General features: G+C 51.9%; 1 protein-coding gene across 1 annotated transcript; it reads left to right on the plus strand.

Moving 5' to 3' along the window:
* Window positions 1–1,634: 1,634 nt before the first annotated feature.
* On the plus strand, window positions 1,635–2,924 carry LOC134050378 (ATP-sensitive inward rectifier potassium channel 12). The gene has a single exon (XM_062503401.1). It carries the CDS (start codon window positions 1,635–1,637, stop codon window positions 2,922–2,924), a length of 1,290 nt encoding a protein of 429 aa, XP_062359385.1.
* Window positions 2,925–26,145: the final 23,221 nt, after the last annotated feature.

Raw genomic sequence — 26,145 nt, forward strand, 5'->3', positions numbered from 1 at the left:
GGTCTAAGGTGGTGGCACAAATGGATCTGTGTCCAAACCTGGGAAGTCTGGGCAGGCTTTAGTGCCTCTGCTTGTGGTGCAGTGCTTCTGGAGGGTTTTTTGATTCTCAGGCTGGATTTGGGGAACATTTCAGTGAAAAGCAGTGCAGGGTATCATTGTGAGTCGGAATGATGCAGCCCCAGGCAGGTTGTGCCTGGCAAGGCTCCGCGGCGCTGGCTGGCCCTGGACACTGTGTAATGGAAAGGGTGTGTTTGTCCCAGCGTGTCCTCGGGCACTGGAGCTGATTGCAGGAATCGAGCGCATCGATCGGGCCGGCGGATCTGGCACAGCCTGTCCAGCCCGGTGGCTTCGCTGCGCTCCAGGCATGAGCTGGGCTTTCATGGGGGGCTCTGCATCCCTCCCCAACCACGCTGCTGCCCTGTACAGGTCTTACTACCAGCAAGGCAGCTCCATCCTCAGTGGCACATCCCCTGGTGCTAAATAATAGAGACCTGTGGCAGGGGGTGTTGTATGGAGAGTTCTTCTGGTGCCATCTCTTTGAGGTGCTTGGGATGTGCCACGTGGCTTCTCCACAACCCTGTCCACTCCCTGATGCAGCTCCATGAGGGGCTGTGGGGTCCAGCAGCCTGGCAGAGTGTCACTGGGTTCCCTCATCACGTGCTCACCTCTACCAAGGATCCCACCAGGCTTGGGCCACCTCTCCCATGTCCATGTCACCTCTCTCCCAAGCAAAGTTGAGTGTAGGTCCTTGACCCTGCAGCTGAGCCTTCTAGAAGGGACCAAAACAGCTCCCCATTCCCCAGTGGCAGTTGTTCCTTCATGAGACTTGGCCAGCTAAACACATCTGTGGCCGTGGATGGCTCCATGTCCCAATGGATACATTGGGAAAGTTGTTCCTCGGAACATCTGCCCTGAGCAAGTACCTTCCTGAAGCCTTCTCCAGCCGGATGCATGTTGGCTGTGTCCTCTCCCATCCCTGGGCAGGAGGACAGAGGTTAAATCCACATCTCCTTGTGCTTTCCCTCGAGCCCAGAAGAGCTGGTGCTCTGAGGTCGGCGCTGGGCTGGGCGTCGATCCATCTGGCACGGGCAATGCGAACTGATGGAGCTGCTTCCAGGAGTACCTTTATTGGTATCTGTGTCCCAAGGAGAACAGCTTGGCCTTTCTGCTTCCCTCTCTGGTGGCAGAGCTTGTGGGAAAAGTGAAGAGAAGAAACTTCAGGTTTTTCATCTGCTGGAGTTGTTGACTGTCCCACAAATGCAGTAAGATTTGTTCAGTCACTTTGTGAACAAGCTCTGGCACCTTCTCCCTTTCCTCTGTGAGTTTTTTGGGAGCAGCCCAGCCAAGGAAGGGAGCATTAGAGCAGTGTAGGAGGTTGCCACTCAATATGCAGCCCATCAGAACCACTGGCCAAGCAGCCCCTCGGGTCCCTGTGCCATGAATGGTAACGGCCCTGTCTTTGTTTTCTCATTGCAGAGCCTCACACGGGATCTGCGTGGTGACGTGGCAGCCAAGACGTGGGATTTTGGGACTTCTCTTCCACAGCAGCAGAATTTGGGGGGTGGGCAGGGGTGGGTCAGGGGGACACTGGGAGTCGCAAGACCCTTCACCTTCACTGTGGGCTTGGCTCAGGGATGACTACAGGCAGAGTCAACCCTTACAGCATCGTGTCCTCCGAGGAAGACGGGCTGAGGTTGACCACCATGCCAGGTATCAACGGCTTTGGCAATGGGAAAATCCACACCAGGAGGAAATGCAGGAACAGGTTTGTAAAGAAGAATGGTCAGTGCAACGTGGAGTTCACCAACATGGATGACAAGCCACAGAGGTACATTGCAGACATGTTCACCACATGCGTTGACATCCGCTGGAGGTATATGCTCTTGCTCTTTTCCCTGGCATTTCTGGTGTCCTGGTTATTGTTTGGGCTGATTTTCTGGCTAATTGCACTCATTCATGGAGACCTAGAAAACCCGGGTGGAGATGATACTTTCAAGCCTTGTGTTCTGCAGGTCAATGGCTTTGTGGCTGCTTTTCTGTTCTCCATTGAGACCCAAACGACGATCGGGTACGGCTTCCGCTGCGTGACCGAGGAGTGTCCGCTTGCCGTCTTCATGGTGGTGGTTCAGTCCATCGTGGGCTGTATAATCGACTCTTTCATGATTGGTGCAATAATGGCAAAAATGGCCAGGCCCAAAAAAAGGGCCCAGACATTACTTTTCAGCCATAACGCAGTAGTGGCAATGAGAGATGGGAAACTCTGCCTGATGTGGAGAGTTGGGAACCTACGGAAAAGCCACATAGTAGAAGCCCACGTACGAGCTCAGCTAATTAAGCCCAGGATCACAGAGGAAGGGGAGTACATCCCGCTCGACCAAATAGACATTGATGTGGGGTTTGATAAAGGCTTGGACCGTATTTTCTTGGTATCTCCCATCACCATTCTCCATGAGATCAACGAAGACAGCCCCTTGTTTGGGATCAGCCGCCAGGACTTGGAGACAGATGACTTTGAGATCGTCGTCATCCTGGAGGGCATGGTAGAGGCCACAGCCATGACGACGCAAGCTCGGAGCTCCTACCTGGCCAGTGAAATACTGTGGGGCCACCGCTTTGAGCCCGTCTTGTTTGAGGAGAAAAACCAGTACAAAGTAGACTATTCCCACTTCCACAAAACCTACGAGGTCCCGTCCACGCCCCGTTGCAGCGCAAAGGACTTGGTGGAGAACAAATTCCTGCTGCCCAGCACCAACTCCTTCTGCTACGAGAATGAGCTGGCTTTCATGAGCCGCGATGAGGAAGAGGAAGACGATGACAGCCGGGGTCTGGAGGACCTCAGCCCGGACAACAGGCACGAGTTTGACAGGCTTCAAGCCACAATAGCGTTGGATCAGCGGTCGTACAGGAGGGAGTCAGAAATATGACTCTTGGTCCTTCTGTTGACTTTTCCAAGGGTATTTCTTTTCCTCCTCTAATCTCTTCCCCTACAACCCGCTCAAATTATGCAGAACAATGCAAGTGCCATAGGAATGCTTGAGAAATTAGTATCGTTCATAGTTTTCAGTTTCATCGCAATAACCACTGAGCGGTCTGCAGGAGGGGACGGTGGCAGGCCACGGCGCGTCCCCCGCGCCCGGCGCCCGCGGCAGGGCCCACGGCTCTGGGGGATGGATGGACAGATGGATGGATGGAAGGATGGAAGGATGGATGGATGGATGGACAGAAGGAAGGATGAGGAGAAGAGGGTCCGTGGGGTGCAGGCAGGTGCTTGCCCTGCAGGGCCCCATGGGGCTTTGCTCTCCCTGCGGGGAAAACGCCAGTGTTTTCCTGGAGCCGAGCACTGCGAGATCCAAAAAGAGGAAATATCAGGAAACAAATCTTAGTCTTTTCCTTTCTTTTTTTTTTTCTTTTTTTTTTTTTTTTGTTTTTCTTTTATTTTTTAACTGAGCAGCAACAACAAAACAATTGCTCCTTTGGCAGGTGGTCTGGTTCAGTTGCACAAGAACAACACTTGAAATAACATGCAACATTAACATACTTCTTTTTAATTTGGGGAAAAAATGGGGGAGGGAGGGAAGAGGGTTTTTAATTTTTTCACCACACCGTTTGGGAGACTGTTTACCAAAATAATAATAATAATAATTATTATTATAATTATAACAATAATAATAATATTAAATCTGAAAGAAGTAATTTAGTATTTTTTAAAAACGAGCAAGAGAATGAAGAAGCCACTGGGGTCCTCTGAGGGAGTGACTTGTTGGATAAATGCAAGAGCTAAAATTTAAGATTGCATCCAATTTTGGGGTGTTTTTTTACTACTGGCATGGCTTTGTAGGCAGAAAAGAGGTGTAAGTGACTGTAGGTCTGTGGCAGTGGGTGAAAATAGTGGAATTATTGACAAAGGAGGTAATAAGGATAAGTAGGGCTGTGAGAGAAAAAAGCATTGTAAACACAGTAATTCGCTGATTTTAGGAGATGTTGGATTTTGGGGTGGAAGTGGGGTCTGGAGCATCAGCTGCTGAAGTGTTGGGTCTCCCCCAACATCTCTGATGGGGAATTCATAAGGTTCACCATAACTGGCACAAAACAGTGAAAAGCACAAAAATGAGATTGGAGAGCTCTCAAAATTGGCTATTTCCCCACTTTTCTGACCAATTTGGTATCTTTCTACCTTGAAGAATATTTTCAAATGCGGAAATCAATGGAAAAGTCATCTCGTTGGGCTGCACTTCTAGTCCTAAACCTGCGTCCGTGCCAGGCTGGGCTTTATGAATTCCCAACCCACCAGAGAGTTCTGCTTCAGAGGCAGATGCTTTCCCCAAAACAACAGATGCCAGCTGAGAAAATCACCCCATCTTGTGCTTCAGCCCATCCCTGTGTCCCAGCCTCAAGGTGGATTGTGCCTTAGAGATGTGAACTCATCCTGTGTCCCAGCCCTTTTCCACAGCCCCCATCCTGCATCCCCCCCCGTCTGGGTGATGCTCCTTTTGCTCTGCAGCACCCACATCCCATCACCCCCCGCCTTTCAGGCTGGCCTTGGTGACAACCTGGTTTAGCTTTAGCTCTGGCTCAAGGCAAAGCACCCCATGCACGGGAAACCTCAGCTCCTGTCCTCCTCCCCACAGAGGGAAGGAGTCAGGAAGGTGCAGGTTTGTGGGTCCCTTCATCTGGCTGTGCTGCTCGTTGGTGCTCTGGCAGCCAAAATCTGGATCCCTGCTCCCTGTGGCCATGGGAAAGGCTTTGTATCCATGGGCATCCCTCATCTGACCCTGGGCATGGAGCCCGTGGGGAGAGGGCTCAGCAGTGGAGTCCTCCACAGCATTTCAGCTGTGATGGGCTCCCAGTGCTTTTCCCCCCACAGCCCACACCAGGGAAGCTGTGTCCTGGGGTCAGGACTTGCTGTGGCGTGTCCAGACATGGGTGGCAGGAGCAGGATTTGTCCTGTGTCCCCATCCCCACCTTCTTCTTGCCAAGGGCTCTGGGGAATGGCTGCCCCACGTGTCCCACTGCCCTGTGCCACCGAGCACCGTGCAGGGGACTGGGACATCACCCCTGCTGAGGTTCTTCCCACCAGTGTCTGTCACCATCACCCCACACTGCCCACCAAGGGGCTGCTCTGTTTCTGGCTTCCACCAAAAACCACTTGGAGAAAACCTTCTCCAGGGGCAGCACTGGGAGGCAGCTTTTTCAGCACTGAATGCCCCAAATGCATTGTCCCCAAAAGTGGGGACACGTAGGGACGTGCCATTGAGCTCCAGCCATGACATTTATGTTTTTAAGGCAGCGAAGGCGGATGCCATCCCATCACCAATCCCTTTGCTCCTGGGGGGATGCTTTTACCCCCTCCTTTTTGCACCACAGCATCTGGGGGGTGGGAAGGATGGAGGGGGGGGCAGAGAGATTTTGTGTGAGCACTACTTATTTATTTTTTTAAAACAAATGCTTTTAAGTGGTTTTAGGTTCTTTTGAATAAATAATAATTATTAAAAAATAAAAGGTGCACATCTTGCTGCTGTAGAGTTCTCAGAGGGTTAACTTCTTTATAAATATATATATATATATCACAGTAAATATTTGTATAAAAACGAAAGAGAAATAGAGATGTCTTTAAGTAAATTATTGCTTTTAAAGAAACTTCTATGATTGTACAGTGTTACCTGGGAGAATAGAATAATACATACAGATGTATTTTTAAACTGCTGTGTAGGAGGATGTGAACTGGGACAGGGAGCTCCTGTGGCTGGCACCGTGAGGGGATTTTGGACTTTCCCTGGCCCCTGTTCATGCACCCCCTTCTCCAAACCCTGCTAGTGAGGGTCTAGCTCTGGTGAGATATCCTTTATCTACTGTATAGTCCTTGTCCTGACCATGGACCACGCCGGTACATAGTGTATAAATATTATTTTTGCCTACCTGTAGAGATCAGAGCTCCTGGTCTTTTTCCTACCACCAGGGAGCATCGGGAAGGCTGCCCAGCCATAGTTTAAAACCCATCAATTGTCAAAGAAAAGGGGGAAAAGAAAAACAGAAAGAAAAAAAAAAAAGGTGGAAAAAGCCCAAGTTCAGCACTTGGGTTTCCTCAGGGGGGCTGCGAAGGCACAAGGATGCTCTGGGGGTGTGGGTTTTTGTAGAGAGGAATCCCTGTGGGAAGGGGCTTGGAGACGAGCAAGGTGAAATGTCCCCCCCACAAAAAACAGTCGCCGGCCATTTCCTCTAGCAAGACAGCTCCATCCCTGGAGTTTGCTCCGGCGTTACACTTGATCCGTGGAGGATGGCAGGAGTCCGAGAAAGGAGAGAGCCGCTAATCCTCTTGGCCAGCATCCCGCAGGGATTGCCCCGGGCCGGGGCTCGGGGCAGCCTCCGGCAGCAGCAGCAGCTCCCCAAGCCGGGGGTCGGGGCTGGATCTGCTGCTGCTCCCGCTTGGATTTACCCTGAAACCTCCCCAGTGAGAGCAGAAAGCAGCCGCATCCCCACGTCCCAAATCCACCTCTGGGAAGAGCATCCTATGGCCTGGGGGGTCCTCACTCAGCCCGGGGACCATCTGGACGAGCCTTAGCTTCTCATCACCGAATTTAGTGCACTTTGTCTTTTAGGGCTGGGACAATCACTTAGTGCTCAACCTTTCGCGATTCGGTGCCTGCTTGACCTTCAAACCTTTTGTAGGAAATGATTTCAGAGCCACCTTTTCTATCTTTAATAAGGCAGAACAAATACGTTTTATTTTTAAACCCTCCTGCTCTTTCCTTTCCTCTCGTGCTGACAACCAAAAGAGTCCCCTGTGTGTGTGTCCCCCCCCACCCCCCCCTTGCATTTCTTGCACACAGAAGTGAGCGCGTGGCAGCTGTGTCCGGCACTCCGGCCACATCCTGCTCTCCCACTCCCCAATTCAGGAATGCTGCCAGGGGGGTTGGCACAGGGCAGGATCCAGACGTGTCACGAGCAGGGACAGGACGTGGGACAGTGCCCGACCCGATGCCACCCATCCCCTCGCCCACCAGCTGTGCACATCTGTCCTGCTGCCCGCTCCCAGGGCACCATCTCCCCTCCATCTCCCCCCCAAACACACCCCAGTGCTCCCACAGGCTTGGCCCCATGTGGGTTTGGGGACGGAGACCTGGCACCAGTTCACCAGGTTGGCAACTGGGAGCACTGGTTTCCCAAGGGTAAAATGCCGAGTCTGTTTGCTGGGGCAATGCTGGTAGAGAAGCTGAGGGATGCAATGAAGTATCTGTACCTTTTCCACCTCCGGTGTTTCTCTGTCTCATTGCACATATATTTGAGATATATGTGACAATGTATATATATATTTGTAAAATGTATTTCAGATGACAAAACTGGCCAATTTTATGTTATTTTAAATATATTATATATATTATATATAAGAGTCTCCAAAAGATATAAATAGACTAGAGAAAATAATATAAATATGTAATAAATGTATTTTGATCTATTTAAAATATCTCGCGTCATGCTGTATATTTTAAAGATCATAGTGAAGTGTCTGCCTGTAGCCAACTTCCAACATATTTCCAAGTCTGTCAGTTGTCACACATACAGGATATATGGAGCAAACTTTGAGCAAGACTGGGGCCAGCACAACAAACAGAGATTATTTTTACGAGCCTTTTAGCAAATATCCATCCTGCTGCCTTTGGGCAGGAGCAGAAAACACACACCTGAATTTTTCCTGGGAGGATAGTTTTCCTCCCTGCTGCAGGAATGCTCAGAATCACAGCCCCTCGCTGGGTACCCCTCGCTCCAGTGCCCTGCCCTGATGGGCTCTGCCCACAGCAGGTCAGCCATGCAGGGAGCCCAGAGATAGGGAAATGTGTCTGGAACCCAGGCAGAACGAGCCCAGTCATCCAAAACCGACCCAACAAATCTTCCCAGAGCGACCTTGGTCCCCTTGGACCCTGCCAGGATCTATTTTCTATGGGCATTGCCTCCTGTGGGGACCTCAGGGGACATCACGCCATGACCAAGTGACAATTTAAATGTCTTTAATGGTATTTCACGGCTGAGGGAAAGCTGAGACAGTGTGTGAGATGCTATTTACAGAGAGGTTAATGGCCTGGTGGACACAGAGCCCCTGGATTTGCCATCCTGGATTTTCCTCCTGGTTTTCACACTGTGTACTGACACAATCTGGGGAAATCATCCCTCATCATTCCTCAGGCTGGGCACGGGGTGGAATCCAGTTCAGGTGACCGGTGGCTGATAATTTCCACCCACCACTAATGGTCTGTTGGGTCCCATTGGCCCCATCCCTTTCACCATAAGGAAGTTTTTTACTCATTAAAAAAAAAAAAAATCCCTGCCAGCCACTCGCTCTAATCATCACAGAGAGGGCTGGGGCTAAGCAAGATTTAAGAGCAAAGCCTGTTTAATTTAGCAAAGGGGGAGACTGAGAGGTGACTTGATTACAGCATTTGTCAAGGGGAGGATACACTGGTACAAAGAGGTAACTTAATCTAGCAGGGAGAGGCATAATAACCACCTCTTCCTGGAAGCTAAAGCCAGACAAATATATCTTAGAAATAAGGAGCGATCTTTTAATAATGATTAGCTATTAGAACAAGCCATCAATCTCTGTCTCTTAATGCCTTTAAATCTGGACCAGATGCTTTTCTGGAAGCTTTTCTCTTGCTGAGGAGAGGAGCGGGAGGTTCTTGGGGACGGTAATGGCCTGTTACAGGCAGGCAGGAGAGGAGATGGGAAAAACTCTACTCCACAAAACACGGGCTGGATCTCGGGAAGGAAAATGCCAGGGAGGAGGCGGGGGATGCTCTGGCAGGGCCCTGCCAGCATCTCTCTCCTGGGGACACGCAGGGGCCCGTGCAGCAGCTTCCCACGGCTCCCGTGCCTCCGCTCTCAGGGTTTGCTTTGCCATGCGGCAGTGACTCCTCACACAGCCGTTTGCACTACAAACCCCAGCGCTTCATTTGTGGAAGCATTTAATGATTCAGGAGCCGGCAGCTCCCTAGGGATGGTTCCCACTGCCTCCAGAATTCCTCCCTCAGTGGCTGCTTGTACAGAAATCCCCAGGGAGCTGAGCTGATGCTGGTGCCACGGGAAATGTGCTGCCGGGGTGCTCGGTCCTTGCTTTATTTCCAGTGCAACTATCCTCATCTTCGAGAGCTGAACTAAGGGGTGGGAGCAGCAGGGATTGGAAGGCAGTGGGTGGCTCTGAGGGGAATGAACTTGCTGACACCTCACACGCCTGGCTGGTAAGTTTTTAGCAGGGATGGGCACCAGTGTAACGAGTCTGGGGCTGTTTCTTACCTGGCAACCTCCACTTCTAACATTCAAGGTATTTTGAAGGGCTAAAATCCTCTCTGAACTCAGCATTGCATCAGCCCTCACTGACTGCCCTCCTCCTGCCTCTTTCCCTCTGGATTCAGGGGATCAGAGCATCTCTCTGTGCCCTTGCCGAGCTTTTTGGGCTCCACAAAAGCAGGGTGTCTTTTCGTCAGCTTGGATGGGTTTGGCTCAAACCCACTGAAATCTGGCTGAACCAGTCTGTCATCAAGAGGCAGAGAGTGGGCAGAGGGACTGGGAACCCTGGATTCCCACCAAGACCTCATCTCAGAGGGAGGAAGGCAAGGAACTTTGCCCCAGCCCCACTGGAGATGCTGCTTCTCCATCCAGCCTGGATTCATCCTCTCTCTAAGCTGCTCTGAGAGACTCAGACCCTACAGACCCCCCCCCCCAGATTTGGTCCTGTGCCCACCTGAGTTGCCCCAATGCCATTCCAGGTGTCCGGGAGGAGCTCGGGTACCTCAGGGCAATACCCAGGGATGCTGGGTTGTCTCTGGGGGTAACCATAGTAACGGAGCAGCATCTCTGCTCTCCTGCTGGCAATTTGCTTCTTCATCCTACATTAAGGTAGACCCTCTCCAACTCCTTTCTCCCCCTCCATAAAGACAATACCAAGAGCTCTCCTAGAGGGGCCAGCTCTTCCTCTCCATACCACACCAGGTTTCATCCCACTGAAAAACTGGATCTTGCCAGGGAACCAGCCCCCAGCATGCTACAGGGAGTCCAAGAAGGTGGCAGCTGGAGTTTCTCCTTAACACAAATTTATAATTGTGAGTGGGACAAAATTAGGGGTTTCCTTACACTTGTTGTTAACAGGTCACTGTCAAGGTTAAAAATCTCAAATACTTTAATTTTTTTTTTTTTAATTGTAAAATGCCTCTACTAGCAGTAACACTCTGGCTTATTAATATGGATTGATTTTTTTTTCAGTGCAGAATGTAATTATCAGCCGTTAAGTACTTTGTTCACCTTTCACATTTCTCCTCGCTCCGGGAAGGCAAACACATGAGTCAGCGTCCCTTTTTCTGCCACTTTTAGGCATTTTTTTTGTGACAAGCCATTGTGAATCAGCACAACACTGCAAAGTTCAGGTCACAAACGCTCCTGGGATGCTGCTCACAGGGAAAAACGGTGATTTTTAGGAAGGAGGTGAAGGACATATCCTGTCTTGACCCCGAGCTTTGGGGAGAAACCCCAAATGAATAAATCTGGAATCAAGCTGGGCTTGGTGGTGCTGATTTAAGGGGAGAAGTGAGAAGAATTTCCCGCGGGATATCAGGCTGGAGAGAATGCGTGCAAGCTGACAGATCAGCACCCCTTCCCCAGCCAGTCGACACTCCCTCTCCTCTTTCCCTGCGGCCGGCACATTTATTTTGGAAGCACCTCATTAGTACGTAATTAAACCTTCCCCTCTTTGCCTGACGACCCCAAGCATCACTCCCGTCCCCGGGGCTGGCTCGTTCTTGTGCCTTTGCAGGCTCCCTGCTCCAGCCTGGGGGTGCCGGACTCTCAGGGGTGGCAGAAGCCCCAAAATCCCATTTATCCGTGGGTCGGCATCCCCGCCTCGGGGGCTTGCTGTCCGTTTGGGTTCGCGGCTGACTCAGCCCCAGATGGTTCCGTGAGCGCTTATATAACGCGTGTTTTGGCGGGGGCCGGGACGCGGAGAGCGGCGAGGAGGTGGGCGCGGGGGCGAGGGAGGGAACAGAGCTAAAGATAAGCCTGGCAGATCTGCCGGTGCTTTGCCAGGCCCCGCGGGAGCCGGCAGGGGAAAGGCTGCTGGGGATCGGGCACCGAGCTCGCAGCCACCGCGCGGTCCCGTCTCCATCCCTGCTGTCACCCGCCCGGCCCCGCAATCCGCCCTTTCCAGGCTCGCCTTCCTCTGCCTCTCACAAACGGATCTGAAATCACCTCTGGTGTTTCACAACAGTTTATTCTTTCCCCCCCTCCCGGTGTTTCCTGGGTGCAGCAAGGAGGTGTTTTTGTTGCAGGACTGAACCAAGCTGTGTAAAGATTTCCCAGACCCTTCATCCCCATCCCTCCTTCACTCCCTCTGCTCTGCTTCACTGGCGACTGCTGACCGGCACTGGAGCTCACAGTGGGAGCAGAAAACTGATGATATTTCTCTCGAAGGGATGCTTTGGGTGACCTTTGACCTCTGTAGAAGTCTTCCGCTTTTTCTCAGTTTTTGATTTCAATGTACACACAATGATGACCCTTGTTTTACAGGAGTTTTATTTTAATGCTCTGGCAATTTGCTAAATAAAAAACATTCTAATACACAGCGTGTTCTGGATGTGGTGGCTCTTCTCAGGTGGGGCAGCTGCAGGGTTTGGGGTAGGTAATTCATTGAGGCATTGCTGCCTGTCCCTCAGCAAAGGGTTAACCACGAGCCCCCAGACATAGCTTTTATTTATCTGGAACTGCCCTCAGAATAGCCTTCCCCAGCAGAGCTGAACATTGATTTCATTCCCAAATCCCTTCTTTCCCAAAATCCTGGCTACAGGGCGAGCCCAGAGGCTGCTTGTGGGTCCTGGAGCAAGGCAGATCTCTTAGCCCTGGAGGGATTCCTGGCTGGATGAAGGTCCCTGCTGCAGGAGGGATGGAGAAGGCCCCTGGCCATGTCCTGGTGAGCAGGGTGCAATCTCTGAGAGCCCCACACAAGAGCTCCACACTGACACCGAGTGCAGGGGTGACAGCAGGAACAGGCTCTGTCAGAAGGAGCATTGAGGGCTGGTACCAACCCTCAGATGGTAGCAGGAAGTCCACGGCTCCTGGTAATTAGGAGAAAAAGTAAATAAATCCCTCTGCAAAAGACAATGTTGCAGGGAGAAGCTCAGACCTGGGCTCCTGCCAGCGGTGGATTTGCAGAGCCACCAACACGGGATGGGAGCAGAGAGGGGAATTGTCCCCCCAAGGTCAGGGGGACAGGGCTGTGGTGGCACTTGGTTGCTGCCAGCTCAGGTTGGGGGGGTCTGGGTGCTCCCTCACACGCAGGTCCCTGAGGGCCCCTCTCAGGGCAGGTCTCCATCCCACAGCCCCCAGTACAGAGCAGACTGGATTTAAGGGAGCAGGAATCTGGGGATTATGCCGCCAGAGTCTGACCAGCCAAAAATTGTTAAAAATCAGAATATCCGTAGCTCAAATCCAGCTTAAAAGTCAAACCAATCATCCAAACCATCTGCCTCACCATTGAAGATAATACTACTTTTATTGTTTCCATAAGCTGCTAAGCAGCTTTTCAGCAAGAAAAACCCTCTCTGCTGGGACATTTGTGGCCGTGGGACAGCACGGTGGCCTGCCCGGTGGCAGCCAGGTCCTGCTAGGATGGGGAAACAGGGGAGGATGTGGTGACCTGGGGGATGCAGGGCAGGGACTGGTGCTGGGGGTTAAATTCTCTGTGCCATGGTGCAGGTAACCACTGGCAGCCACCTTCTGCCATCTCCCTGGAGATCTACCAATGGAGGAGGTGTGGCATTACCACCTCTCCTCTAAGACATACCAAAATTTTCTGGAGGCTCTGGCAGCTGTGGGTGATGTGTGAGAGCCTGTAATGGGAGCTGCCCATGCTGCTGCCCACCTGACCTTCTCCCAGAGGTATTATTAGCCCATCCAGAGCAGCCAGCCCCAGCCACAAGCTTTCCATCTGCAAGTCCTCCCTGGCTGTGGGCCAGAGAGGGGAGCTGGGCACGATCCTCCCTGTTTCCCTGGAGAGATTTGGGTTGGAAGGGACCTTAAAGATCATCTCGTTCCAACCCCCTGCCATGAGCAGGGACACCTTCCACTATCCCAGGTTGCTCCAAGCCCCATCCAACCTGGCCTTGGACATTTCCAGGGATGCAGGGGCAGCTTCTCTGGGCAACCTGTGCCAGGGCCTCATAGTCAAGAATTCTGCCCAACATCCAAACTAACCCTGCCCATTGTTAATTTGAAGCTGTTTCCCCTTGTCCTGTCATTCCAAAATCCCTCTCCAGCTCTTTTGTAGATCACCATACTGAAGGCTTCCAGCTGCTCTCCAAAGTCTGCTTGCCAAATCCTGGAAGATGTCTACACCCAGCAGAGAGATCAGTATCCTGCCTCTCCTAGACCCTCCCTGTTTCACTCCCTTGAAATGGGGATAAAGGTTGGACGGAGCTGGGAGCTGCCTGGTCTAGTGGAAGGTGTCCCTGCCCATGGCAGGGTATTGGAAAATTCACTGGTGTCTGTGAGTCTGTACTGGTGCAGTGAGAGCGCAAGAACTCGTTAATGAAATCACCCCGGAGTCACTGACATTGTACATTTGTGCTGCTGACTGGGTGCTTCTCCTCCCCTCACTCGGGGTGAGTTTGCTTGGAGAGATTATTATCCCATGGGAAGACACCTGAAATAAAACTTGTTTCCTCATGTGGAAATAAGGAAGGAAAAAGAGCTGATAGATCAGCGACCAACAAGCCAAGAGGAAGCTGCACTTCTATAGATCATGCAGCTTTTATTTTGTCTGATTTTAAGTGCTTGGCAGTGAGTTGGCCCTTCCTGTCCCCTGGGAGAGGCAGAGTGTTGCCAGCTCACCAGAGTGTCCTGGAATTTGCTACCTCTGTAGCTCAGAGTAGCTCCAGTGCCCAGTGCCATGTGGAGCCACCACTCCCACCTGGAAAGGGACTTTGCAGCTGGCACAGAGCATTTCACCCCTGCTCAACAACTACTCGAGACCCAGGACATCCTCGGCTGCCCCAAGGCTCTAGCAAGGTGGGCTCTGATTTTGTTCTTCCTCTGGAGGACTCTCCTGGATATTTGGCTCCTCTGCAGCACCCGAGCATGGCAGGGAATGTACCAGGCTCCAGGGATGGCTCCTTCCTTCTCCACTTCCCAACCTCTGCCCTGGGCTCGCCTGGGGGACCTGACTTGCAGCTGCCAAAGCCACATCACTGATTTTTAATTAGGGAGAGCTGCAATTAGTGAAACACAGCAGAGTGAGAGGAGAACTCCTGGCCTGTCAGTCTTGGCTGCAAGGTCCCTGACACTTTCCCTAATCAGCCCAGAAGGACACGTTGCCTTGACTGTGACATTCCAGAGAGTGAGGGATGCATCAGACCTTGCTACAAATCCCAGCTGGCTTTAGCTCCTGTTGGCTAAATGTCTGCAGAATATCACCCAGCAGAACAGTCTGGAAGTCTTCCCCCTCAGGGAAACGGATAGGTGATATCCACAGCTTTACTCCCCTGTGTGTGTGTTCCATGGTGTGTTTCCACTGTGTGGATGAACACAGGCTCTTTGATCTCAACATCAGAGATGTCCAGACACGGATCCAGGGAGATGCAGCTGGGAGGCACCGACAGGGTCAGACCCTTGGAAGCTGAGTTAGGCTCAATGCATCCATTGCCAGATTTCCACATGCTCCCACACCATCCATCCCTATCCTCCTGCTGCAAGAAGGATTTGCTGCTCCGAGCTGCAGAGAGCAGGTCCTCGTCTGACAGTGCTGTGCTTGGGCTGCAGATCCCACCGGTGCCACTTCCGAGATGCTGGCAAACATTCCCTCGAGAGGAAAGAAGCTCAGCCAAGCCTGAAATGACCTGCTGGGGCAGGGTAGGCTCCTTCCACTCTCACATCATGTGCTGGGTTTTATATAAAAGGGGATTCTTTGCAGGACGGCCTGACCCATGGAGGGGAATGTTCACAGTGTGTGGCTCCCAGACCACAGCTGGAACATCCCTGGGATCAGGGAGAGCCCCAGCCTCTTCCACAGAGAACTTGGTTCCTGTTAAGGTCGGGCTGGACTTGCGTTGAGTGACAGCACAGGGTTCTGGGCTGTGTGATGTTTCTCAGGCCTCTGTACAGTAATCCACACATCCCTGCACCGCCAGCTGGGGCACAGCACCCTGGTCCCTCTTCCTCATCCCATTCCTGAGAAATTAATGTCCTGCTCCTGTGTCCCCACAGGGCCACTCTCTGAGCAGACCCCATCCCTCTGCACCCCATGTCCCAGATCCCAGTGCAGCTCTGCTCCCTCTCCAGCACAGAGCCTGTGAGCTTCCTCCAGTCACAACTGCTTCCATACACTTCCCAGACTTTAATTAACTCCAGGCTCCTCTCTTTTCTCAGCTCCTTGGGAAATAAAACTCTCCAGTGCTGCAGATCACTTTCAGGTGATGGAGAAAGCAGGGACTGGACCCTCTGGCAGTGCCACACTCACCTCTGCTGAGGCTGGGGATGGATCCAGGATAGATTTCTGGTCAGGAAGGTGTTCCCGTGTGGCCAAGGATGTTGGCAGATTTGACTAGCTTGCCAAATTAGTCAACTCAAAGTTTGTCACAGTCAATCTGCCAGGCTGACTGTTCTTCTGGGACAGCATGGGGGCACCAGGAATGGACTGGTAGGGCCCCTGGTACTGCTCAAACACAGCCCAGTATGGAAATCATATGGAAAAAGAGGCACGCTCAGAGATGGAAACATTGCAGTGGTTCTTGGGAAGCTGGGCTTCCCTGGCTCCACCACAGTGCTTTCTGTGTCTCCTTGGCCCATGACCCAATTCTATCAGAAACTGGTTTCCAGCTCCTAATCCCAGTACCAAAGCACAGTCACTGTTTCGATCCCCCAGACTGGACTGCAAAGCTCTTAGCTCCAGATCAAGTGGGAGCATCAGTGGTTTCCACACTGAGAGAGCATCCCCTCTCCCTGGGGTCTCCAGGGCAGGCTCATCCAAGAGAAAGGATCCCATGAGGAGGGGCAGCCACCCTGCCTGCCCAGCCCGGCTCCCTGATCCCTGCCTGCTCCCTGCTCCCACTGACATGTGCACACACGGTGGCAGGACGGACGATGCCAAGCACTCCTCGGGCACTGTCACCTGATCTCCGCCAACCCCGCTCCAAGCCCGGACAAAAATAAACCCGGGAGTGCTGCAGTGGAGCTGCCCTGGCACGGCCAGCCCGGGCTGAGCCCATTGTTCCAGTGATAATGTTGGTTCCAGTGACTGATCCCAGAGAAATGCAGATATTCCCCTTGCACCTCTCCAGCCTCCTGCTACAGAGAAACCATGGCTCAGGAGCAGGTGGAAGAGCAAAGGACATTTTTTTCCCCCCATCATGTGAATTTTCTTGTTGATAGAAGGTTCCTTCCTTGTGGGGCGAGGCTAAAGTTTCCACAGTAATTATTTTCTTCCTTGGAAGTTTTAATTTTTTTAAGAAAAAGGGCAACCCCCCCCTCCTTCCCCCACATTATATCCTGAAAATATAAAGCCTGAAGCTGCAGCTCCCCTGGTCCTGGCAGGGCTCAGTGTTCCTGCTGGGCAGCAGGCTTTTGCTATGTAAAATTGGCATCTCCTTGCAGCTTCCATGGAGCTTCCAAGCATGTGCAAAAATACCTGTGGAAGGGTTTGCTGAGGCCAGCCAAACTCATTTCAGTCGTGACCTAAGCAGGTGCTTGGTTGGAAAGGTCCAAAGCTGGGGCAGCGGCTTTGGCAGGACAGCACTGGAGCTGTGGTGACAGAGGGGACACCACAGTCAGTGATTTGGGGTCTTCTTCAGCACTCAGCCATGACACAGCTGAGACAAACCAGGCCTACAGAGGGACTCGACATTTCTTTGGTACGTCCTGGGCTTTCACATCCATTTGTATGGCTGGAAAGTTGCCCTCACATCCCTGATTTATCCTGTGGTGCAGAAGTACCAGAGACTCTTCCCCAGAGGATCTGTACTTGCAGCCACCCCAGCCCTGAGCCTGGCCAAGCTCAGGATGTGCCCCAGCTCTGCATAAGCAGCCCCAGGAAGATTTTGCCACAGGAGAACCCACCAGCAGAACCAAAATATGGGCACCAGCTGCCTCTCCTTGTGCTTCAGGTGTCCAAGTGGCTTCCAGGGACCCTGCCCTGAGAAGGAGACATCAAAGTCTCTGCCAGGCACATTCCTTCCAAGGAGCCCAGCGTGCTCTCAGCCTGGCAAGGCGATCAAACGGGAGGAAAATACAGATCTGAGCAGAAAACTAAGAGAAAAGGCAGAAGCAGTATGGTCCTGGAGAAAGCAGGAGCACAACCCCTTGGCTTCTATTGCCTGCTGCTTCCCCTTGCTTCCCAGAGCGTCTCCAGCTCTGAATGCCTCAGCTTTGCACAGAGCTGATCTCCTGGTGTTCTCTGGGCTGCAGCCCCATCCATGGCATCCTGAACTCTGGATCATCCACCAAACAGGCTCCTGCCCCTCCCAGCAACGTGCCAGGGAAACCACAAGACTCTGGGGTAACCAGCAGCTCTCTGGGGACAGACCCTGCCTGCCTGCATCATGTTGGATTTTGTCCCTGTCCCCAAAGCCTGTCTCCTCTCACCCCTTCTCTCCAGGCCATACCTGGTTCTTCCGAAGGCGTCATGATTTCACTGACTATTTATATCCAGCCCACTGCTAAGTAAAAGCAGAGTTGACACGGGCTTTTGGAAAAAATTAAAAAAAAAAAAAAAAAAAAAGAAAAGAAAAAAGAAAACAAGGCATTTTTCTTATTGTGTGGGAAAAGATCCATGGGCTGGGTTTTCTTTTTCTTCCCCCTTAACTTGGAGATCTCCCAAAGCAAACAAGTGCTGTTAACTGGAAAATAGGATGATTCACCAGTCCCCTGGGCAGATGGTACCCAGGCCCTCTATTCTCCAACTCCTGGCAAGGGAAAATGCCCCCTATAAAACTTAAAATAAACAGATGATCCTGTATTCATCACGGGATCTGCCCTGCAAAGGCGACACATCTTCAGCCACCTCCTGCATGTGCCCAGACCACTGGGGCCATCCCCTGTGGGTGTCCTGCCCCAGAGGGGAAGTTTGGGGCATGCAGGATCAGAGCAGGGGCACGGGAGGTTTCCAGAAATTGCAGCCTGCCTGTGGATGCTGGAAGCTGAGCGATGTGCTGGGTTACAGCCCCAAATGAAGGGACGGAGCAGCCCTGAGCCGCCCCAGGAACTGCTGCTCTGTGACAAGGTGTCTGTCCCTCCATAGAGCATCTGCCACATGATGCCCTTGCTCTGGGGTGCTGAGGAGATGCTGACACATGGAAAAGCTGGCCAGGACATCCCTGTGGGTGAACAAACAGTGGGGCTAGAGCAATGAAGCAACATTATCTTCCCTGCAGCCTCTGACATGTGTCACAGGAGGGACTGTTCTCTTCACGAGGTGACTCAAATCCCATATGCATAGTGCAGGAATCTGCTGTCCTTTCCAGAGATAGGGAAAGACTTGTTTTTAAATGTGCCCAGTTCCTCCTTACTGCAGGCAATGGAACCTCTCATCCTTATTACACTCCCCTTCCAGATTCCCAAAATCCTGGCCACATCAGCAAGAGGACTGTCCCTGCAAGGAGTCCTCATTTCAGGGATACAGCAAAGTGAGGGGCTCTTGAGGCATTTTGGGGCATCATGACCTCTGAAGCACATCCCACATGGAAAGTGCCCATCACCAGTGTCCTTTCAAGGCAGGAGCTGTGATGGTGGTTCTGGAAAAGACTGGGGTGAAAAGAGGACCTTGAGAGGGGTGACCCAGGAGTGAATTGTTCCCTGGTGAGATGAGGGTTCCTGGACCTCAGGAGCAGGGCTGTGTTCAGGGTCTGCCTTTCCCTGCCTGGGACACTGTAACAGCAGAGGAGCCCCAAGCACAAGGCTGAGAGGCCAAATTCTCAGCACTTTAAAATTCCCCCTTGGAAGCTTTTTGGCTGCTGGAGGCCTGGGTTATTTCTGGATGCACTTGGCAGGAGTGTTTTTCTCTTGCTTTGTAGCAGGGATGAACAAAGAGCTCAGCTCTCTGCCTGCACAGAGACAGCCCCACTGCCCTGGCAGCACCCACACAAGCTGTGTGCCCTCTCCTCTCCCTGCTTTCCAGGTCAGGGATGAGCTCCCAAGAATGGGGAGCAACTCATGAACTGCTCCCTATATAAGCCAGAGACACAGGAAGGTCTCTCTTCCTTCCTCTCACCTTTAAATCAGACCTTTACAACCCAAATGGCCAGCAGCCCCCACTGCTCACAAGGGGTCTGTCCTGCTCCCTGGACTTCCTCCTGCATCCCTGCTGGAAGCAGGTCAGAGACTTTTGGGCTGCACATATGCCTCAGCTCCTCAGAGGGCTCTTGGGACAGAAAAACAAGGTTTCTTAAACAAGCCAGAGATCATAAGCCTCAAAATAAGTGACAGCCAATTGCGGTGTCACCGCATTGCCCACATTGCCACAGCTGCTCTGGGCATTTTTATCAGCTTTACCCTCCTCCTGTTGCTTTTGTGTTTTATTCTGAGGCTCCCACTCAGCTCTCATGCTTTGGGGTGGGCGGCAGCCTCTGCCTGGAGCCCACACCTTCACTTCTGCCTGAGTACAAGACTGTGATAGCCCCCAGGTCACCTCCAGGCATGTCTGCAGAAGGGATTAACAGGAGGAATCCCACTTTCAAAATGCCAAATAAATTGTGCTGTTACAGATTTAGAAAGGAAATACAGCCAGCACCCAGGAGTTCTGGTTTGGCAGCAATGTGGGCATCCTGCAGGCAGGAGGTGTTTGGGTTTGGAGGGTGAGGAATGGTTTTAGGGCTATGATTGCTCCTCTGAATTACCCCCCTGCTCCAAGGAGGGGGCTGGGAAAGGCTGGCTCTACAGAAGGCTCTGATTTTGCACAGAGCTATCCAAGAGAGCCAGGCTTAACCTGGAAGGGTTAAATTCACCCAGTTCATACAGCAGACTGGTCCCATTCCCCTCCCCATCACACAGCCCTGTGGTGTCCAGCTGCAGCAGCAGGAAGAAGGGGCTGTAGCCCCTGCTCTTACCACCCACCAGCTGCCCTGCCTGCTCCTCCAGCCAGCTGAACAAGCACCCAGCATTGGGGGATTGTGGGCTTAGTGGTCCTGAGGGGCAAGGGAGGGGTGAGAGATGTGGGAAAGGCACTGGGTGAGGGAGATGGGGATGAGAGATGAAGAGATGACCTTAACCCTGGCACCTGGAATGGGGCAGGTGGCTGGGATGAGGTGGGTGGTCTGTGGGTGGTCTCTGGGGCTCATCAGAGAGGTCCCTTCTAAGCCTCCATGTGTGGGGAGCTGGCAGAAGTACAAACATCCCAGAGCTGGGATTTGGGACTGCCAGGATTCACTTTAGCCACAGATTTTCCTGGCCTGGCTGCAGCTCAAAGAAAAGTGATCTGGCACCTGGGATCCCAAACTGCCCCAACTCATCTCACACTCAGCCCCCGGGACTCCTCTCTTGGATCCAGTCCCAGCTGAGCCACTGGAAGACACCTGTTAAGATCTTTCCAGAAGGCTCAAGGCAGCTGGAGGGTCCTTTTGGTCCCATTCCAGTCAGTGCACTGCACAGTGGCAGTTCCTGGGGACTGTGGGACAGGGTGTGATATGGCTGCTGGGGTGGGAAGGCTGTGCCCTCTGTGCAGAGGGGTCAGCATGGCACCAGACAGCCCCAGGCACCCTCATGTCACTGCAACCACCCCACGGGGGTTGCTCCTTCAGCCTTTCCTTTCCCAGACCTTGCTCAGAGGGAAGGAGAATGGGGAGTAGAAAGAATAGCCAATTTTAGACCATAATCCCAGTGCAGAGACACCTGGAGGAGACCATTTCTGCCATGGGCTTCTCACAGACAAGGACCTTTTTCCTGCAACAGGCCTGAGAGTCTAAACTGGAAACCAGCACCAAGCCCCCAGTCTGTCCTCATGCCCCCAGTCCCCCACACCTCCTGCCCCTGTCATCAGCTGCTGCTCTCCATGGAAATTTGCCCTTTTTCCTTCTGACAACAAGCCCTGCCCAGTGCTGGGTCTGACTCTGCTCCCCTCCAGGCTCCCAGCATCAATCCATCTGCCAGGCTGAGTGTCACAAGCACATCATGGAAAATGCTATTGATCCACCAAGGTGCGGACTTAATTTGAGCCCTCTAATGAGGCAGTGATTTAACCTTATTACACAAAGGTAAGTGGAGTTGCTGGGTGCCCTGTGCTGGAGGGGACCTGGCGGTGCTGTTGCTCAGCTCCTCGTGCGGGAAGGTGCTTCCAAGGACACGGTGCTAGGGAAGGGCTGGGCTTGTATTCAGAACTGAGTCAACATCTTGTTGTGCTGGGGTGTACAGGCTCCTGGTCCTGCCCAAAGTCACAGGGGAGTTCAGATCCCAGATGAGCTCTGAGCTGCATCTCTCAGTGTCACTGTCTCTAGTGTTTCCCTCTATCTCCTGGCTCCTTCCTTCCCATCTTCTGGCTTCTTCCTCCCCTCCCACCTCTTGGAAACCTCTTAGTGCCTCGAGTTAATGTACTGTTTCAAAACAGCTTGTCCTGGCTTCACAAAAGGGTAGAAAACTCAGGAGAGAACACTCATTGGAGACTTCCAGCCTGCCACCAATTCACTTTACATCTCTGATGAAGTCCTTTATTCCAATTTCCTCATTAATGCACCACATTAACATGATCACTCTTTAACTTGGATATATTTGCTCTCCCATCAGGCCATACAGCTTAGCTGCCTGGACATCTTTGGCTCTCCGGGGCCTTTGGGACACAGCCAGGACAGAACTGTGTGTCCCCAGGATGAAATCACTGCTGTGGGATGGAGCAGAGAGCCCCAGCCATACCCAGAGGCAGCCAGGAGGGTGATGGGTCAGATGAGCACCTGAGGTGCTCCTCAACTGTGAAAAGCCAGGCACAGAGAGAGCAAGAAGGGATCCATGGGCTGGGGAACGTGTCCTCTGTGGCCTGGGGCAGCTCTCACTCACACCAGCAGCTCAGTTTTACAAACCACCAGGGTGATGACTTTAATTCCGAGTCCTCTCCTGTGCACTGCAATGATTTTTCCAACCACCCTGACCACAAGCTCACAGTATCAACCACTACTGTGCTGAGCCCAACAGAGCCTTGATCCTTCCTGGATTCCTGAGATACCACCACCATCCTCTGCTCCCTCCAGAAGTGTTTCCTCTCCTCAGCTGGAAGCAGGTGCAGGCTCCTGATAACTCTTCTTTCTATCCACAAAGGAAATGGGGCGTGAGAACAGCCCTGTACAGGAGCAGGATGACAGCTCTGCTTTCACTGATCCCAGCTTGGGCTGCAGATGACTCTTCCCTGCTCTCTGCCAGGCCTGGGAAAGTGAGACACTGTGAATAGAAAACAAAGGCTTAAATGTCCCTAAGCCAGTGATCCCAATGATGTCTCAAAACACCCTAACAACGAGGATATCCTCCTCCTCCTCACAGCTGGTGGAGGCAGGAACAAGCACATGGTGGAATGACTGTCCCTCTATGCAGAACTGTTGTGTTCAACTAAAAGAGGATCTCAGCACAGAGAGCAGGGTATTAGATGGGGCTTGGAGCAACTGGTCTGGTGCAAGGTGCCCCTGCCCATGGCAGGGGGTTGGAATGAGATGAGCTTTAGGGTCCCTTCCAACACAAAACACTCTGTGATTCTGTTCCTCTAGCCAGTCATGGCAGGCACTGGTATCTCTGCAGAGCTGAATTGTCCTGTGAGTTCTTGGTGTAACCAGCCTCAGCATCAGGTCAAGGTACTGTCCTGATGGTCTCAGGAGCCAGTGGCTGGAAGCAACACCCTGAGGTGTTTATACACTCTTCCCAGCTGTGTATGAGCATCTTCCTCATTCTCCCAATCCAGAAGATCCAGGCAGTGAGTGTGGATCCCCACAGAGAAGTGTGGAATGACCCCCATGTGAAAAAACCATCCAAGAACGAAACAAACCCAACAATAAACCAGAAATGCTTTTGGAAACTGGGAAAGAATTACAGAGTGATGAGAAGGAGAGGAAAAGGCTCTTTGCCTTCTTGTTCTTCAGGCAGGCCTCAAGCCCAACAGATCCAGATCTATAAAGCCTGGGCAACTACATCCCTTTCCACACAGGAAAAGCAGCAAAAGAAGTCCACCCAAGGGGAGGGTCAGGGAGAGATTTTCCCCCTCTGCTCCTTCCTCCCACCCATCACCAGCTGGTGAGGATGAGGAGCAGGGTCAGCAGGTTTCCCCTGAGAGCGGGGACACGTTGTGCTCTCACCTGGTTCCCCACCAACCCCACTTGTCTGTGCACATTCACCAAACAGTCACTGTTCCAGAGACACGTTCTCCCAAACACCCTCCCTCCCTCAACGCCTCCTGCAGATCCTCGTACGTCAGCGCCTGTGGGGGAGAACCGGTGGGCTGGGGACCGAACTTTGGTCTGTGTGGGCAGCTCCCGCACGCAGCAGCAAGGGCGAAGTTTAACGAGGATGCTCAACAGGATCCAACTGCTCAAGAAACCCCAAGATCTCTCCCATGGTGACTGGGTGTGTTAATGCAGCAATCACGCATTAGGAATGCCAAAAGAAAGACTGGGGAGGGGGTGTGGGGAGAGGCAGAGGGACTAGGGGAGGATAAAGAAGCTGGAGAACTGAGGACCCCTGTCCTTTCTCACTCTTTGACATGCAAATCAAATTTGCCTTTCTAAGAGCAATGAAAAACCTCTACATCTTGGCAGGGCTTGGAGAGACAGATCCATGGAATAACTGCCTCCTGCAGCCAGCCTGAAATTGTACCCTACAGCATATCACATACTCCTGCCCATGCCCCCAGCAACTCCCATTTCAAACCCAGTCAGCACTGGGATTCCTCGGCAACCATGAGTTGCAAATAGGTTGCTGGGAGAGACAGATGCCAAGGGAGAAAGGTTAAACAGACGTGCTCCAAGAGGGGAAAAAGAAGGATCCAATTCAGCTTTGCAGTTTCTAAAACAGTCTCATGAGATCCTGAGTGAAGTGTGCGCAAGCAGTTTTGGTAAGGAGAAACAAAAGACCTGAGAGGAGCGAGAGGAAGGATGAATGAATAAAAGACAGGGAAGTTGCACATGTTTTCAGTCTCTGAAGTTCACTCATCTCTCTTTTCATGCCCAAGCCCTTTTCTTCTTGAGGCGTCTTTGGGAAAGGTAGGAAATGGGGGGTGGGAGATTTACTACTACCAGGTTTAGCACCAGATCCTATTAACTAAAAAGAATGGGAATGAGGAGAAATTTCCAAGGCGAGAAAAATATCCATCATTAATTGACAAGTCCCTGGGGGCCTGAAGCGGAGATGTTGAGCTGAATTCAATTACAGACCTGGTCAGAATCAGGCAGGAAGATGTGGCTTCTTTCACTGTGTCAATTAAAGAAGCGACTGGGAACGATAGACTTCTCTGACCCATGAGTCAAAACAAGCTTCCATCCGGCACTGCCTGATGGCCCCGTGGCTCCCACTGGGAACAGATGGGCTCATGGGCAGTGCAGGGATGCCAGAAGGCCTCCTTGCAAGCTGGGCACTTGACAAAACCAAGCCTTGTGCCCGCTGCAGAAATTGCTGTTCTCTGCAGGAAGGTGGCATCATTAACAGTAATTAATTTGCAGCCACTGTGCTACCTGAGCAGAACTGAGCACGGCATCACTGAGCCAGCAGCTCCCTCACCAGATTACGGGTCTCTCTTTAGCATTTCCCTTAGGGAATGAGGAAATAACTGGTCATGTGAAGAGGGAAAGGGCAGAGAAGTTTTCAAAAGGTATCTGGGCACTAAAATCTCTTCATCAAATCACACTCCTTTCCTGACTGATGGAAGCAGCTCCCCCCAGACCACCTGGTGCTGCACAGCCCGAACCCTCCAGCTTTCAGGCCCTGGTACCACAGCAAAAAAAGTAGATGTGAACAGAATATCACATCCTTTTCCCTTCACTGTCCTCCACGTTAGGCTAGGTTTGGGTATCCCTAATTCAATTTTCCATAATTTCCCCTGCAGCAAGGCTCAGCTGGGCAGGGCTCTGAGAATATGGCCCAGATAAGAGATGGGGCAGAGCATGGTCACATTCCCTGCAACCTGGTCTAAGGGAAGGTGTCTCTGCTCATGGCAGGGGTTGGAACCAGATGAGCTTTAAGGTCAGTTCCAACCCAAGTCATTCTAGGATTCTATGCTTTGATTCCTGCTGGGTTCAGGTGGGTAGGAGTGTGTCCTTCCTTTGTAGAATCAGAAAACTTCAAAGGAACCTCCCTCAGCTCCATCACCGCTTTCTGCTCTACCGGGAACAACCTGCACATCCTCCCATTTTCAGCTAGCTGCTCTCTTCAAAGGAGTAACAGTACTGTGTTCCTACTGACACCATTTTACGCCTTAAAAAGGAGCTCTCTTTCTCCAGATTCCCCTTCAAGGGTTGAAAACATCCTTTCTTCTACTCATTCCTGCTATTTTCCTTCTCCTTTGAAGATATTTATTTTATTGAACAGTCTCTTTTGCAACACATGCAGCCTATTTCTTACCATCCTGGATCCATCATGCCTGGCCTGATCACAGGATGCCATGGGTGGCTTCAAAGCCTCCCGGGCATCTTCACATAACCCCTCAAAAAAAAAATAAAAAAAAAAAAGAAGAAAAAGGATGCCAGAAAGTTCTGATTCCACTCTGAGAGCACAGCCCAGAATGCAGGACTCCAAGGAATATGCTGGATAAGGGCTGAGCCTGAGCGTTCTGTGGACCAGCTGAAATCAGGAGTACCACAAAGTTATGAAGAACAAAGAGGTCCTATATAAACATCTCTATGTATTTATAGCTCTTGAATGCTTCTTTCCTGTTGGTGCTTAAGTGGCATTGCCAGCACCTGGGGAAAGAGATCCTCAAGAGATGAAATTATTCCTGGTCAGCTAATGGATAGCTGCTAATTGGTGGAAGAGGCTGAGCAGGGGGGATGTGCTGTTGGAAGAACTTCTCTGAGGCCTTGGGAGGGAGAAAGAAGCCAAGAACAAAGGATCTGTGCAGTGTCAGGCACGGCCTGGAACGGGAGGAATTTCTCTTTCTCATGTTCTTGGCTTATTTACAAAGATTCCCAAAACTCCTGTAAGGAACGGATGAGCAGGATGAGCAAT

Source organism: Cinclus cinclus, chromosome 16 (assembly GCF_963662255.1).
Source record: "Cinclus cinclus chromosome 16, bCinCin1.1, whole genome shotgun sequence".
In the NCBI taxonomy this organism is placed as follows: domain Eukaryota; kingdom Metazoa; phylum Chordata; class Aves; order Passeriformes; family Cinclidae; genus Cinclus; species Cinclus cinclus.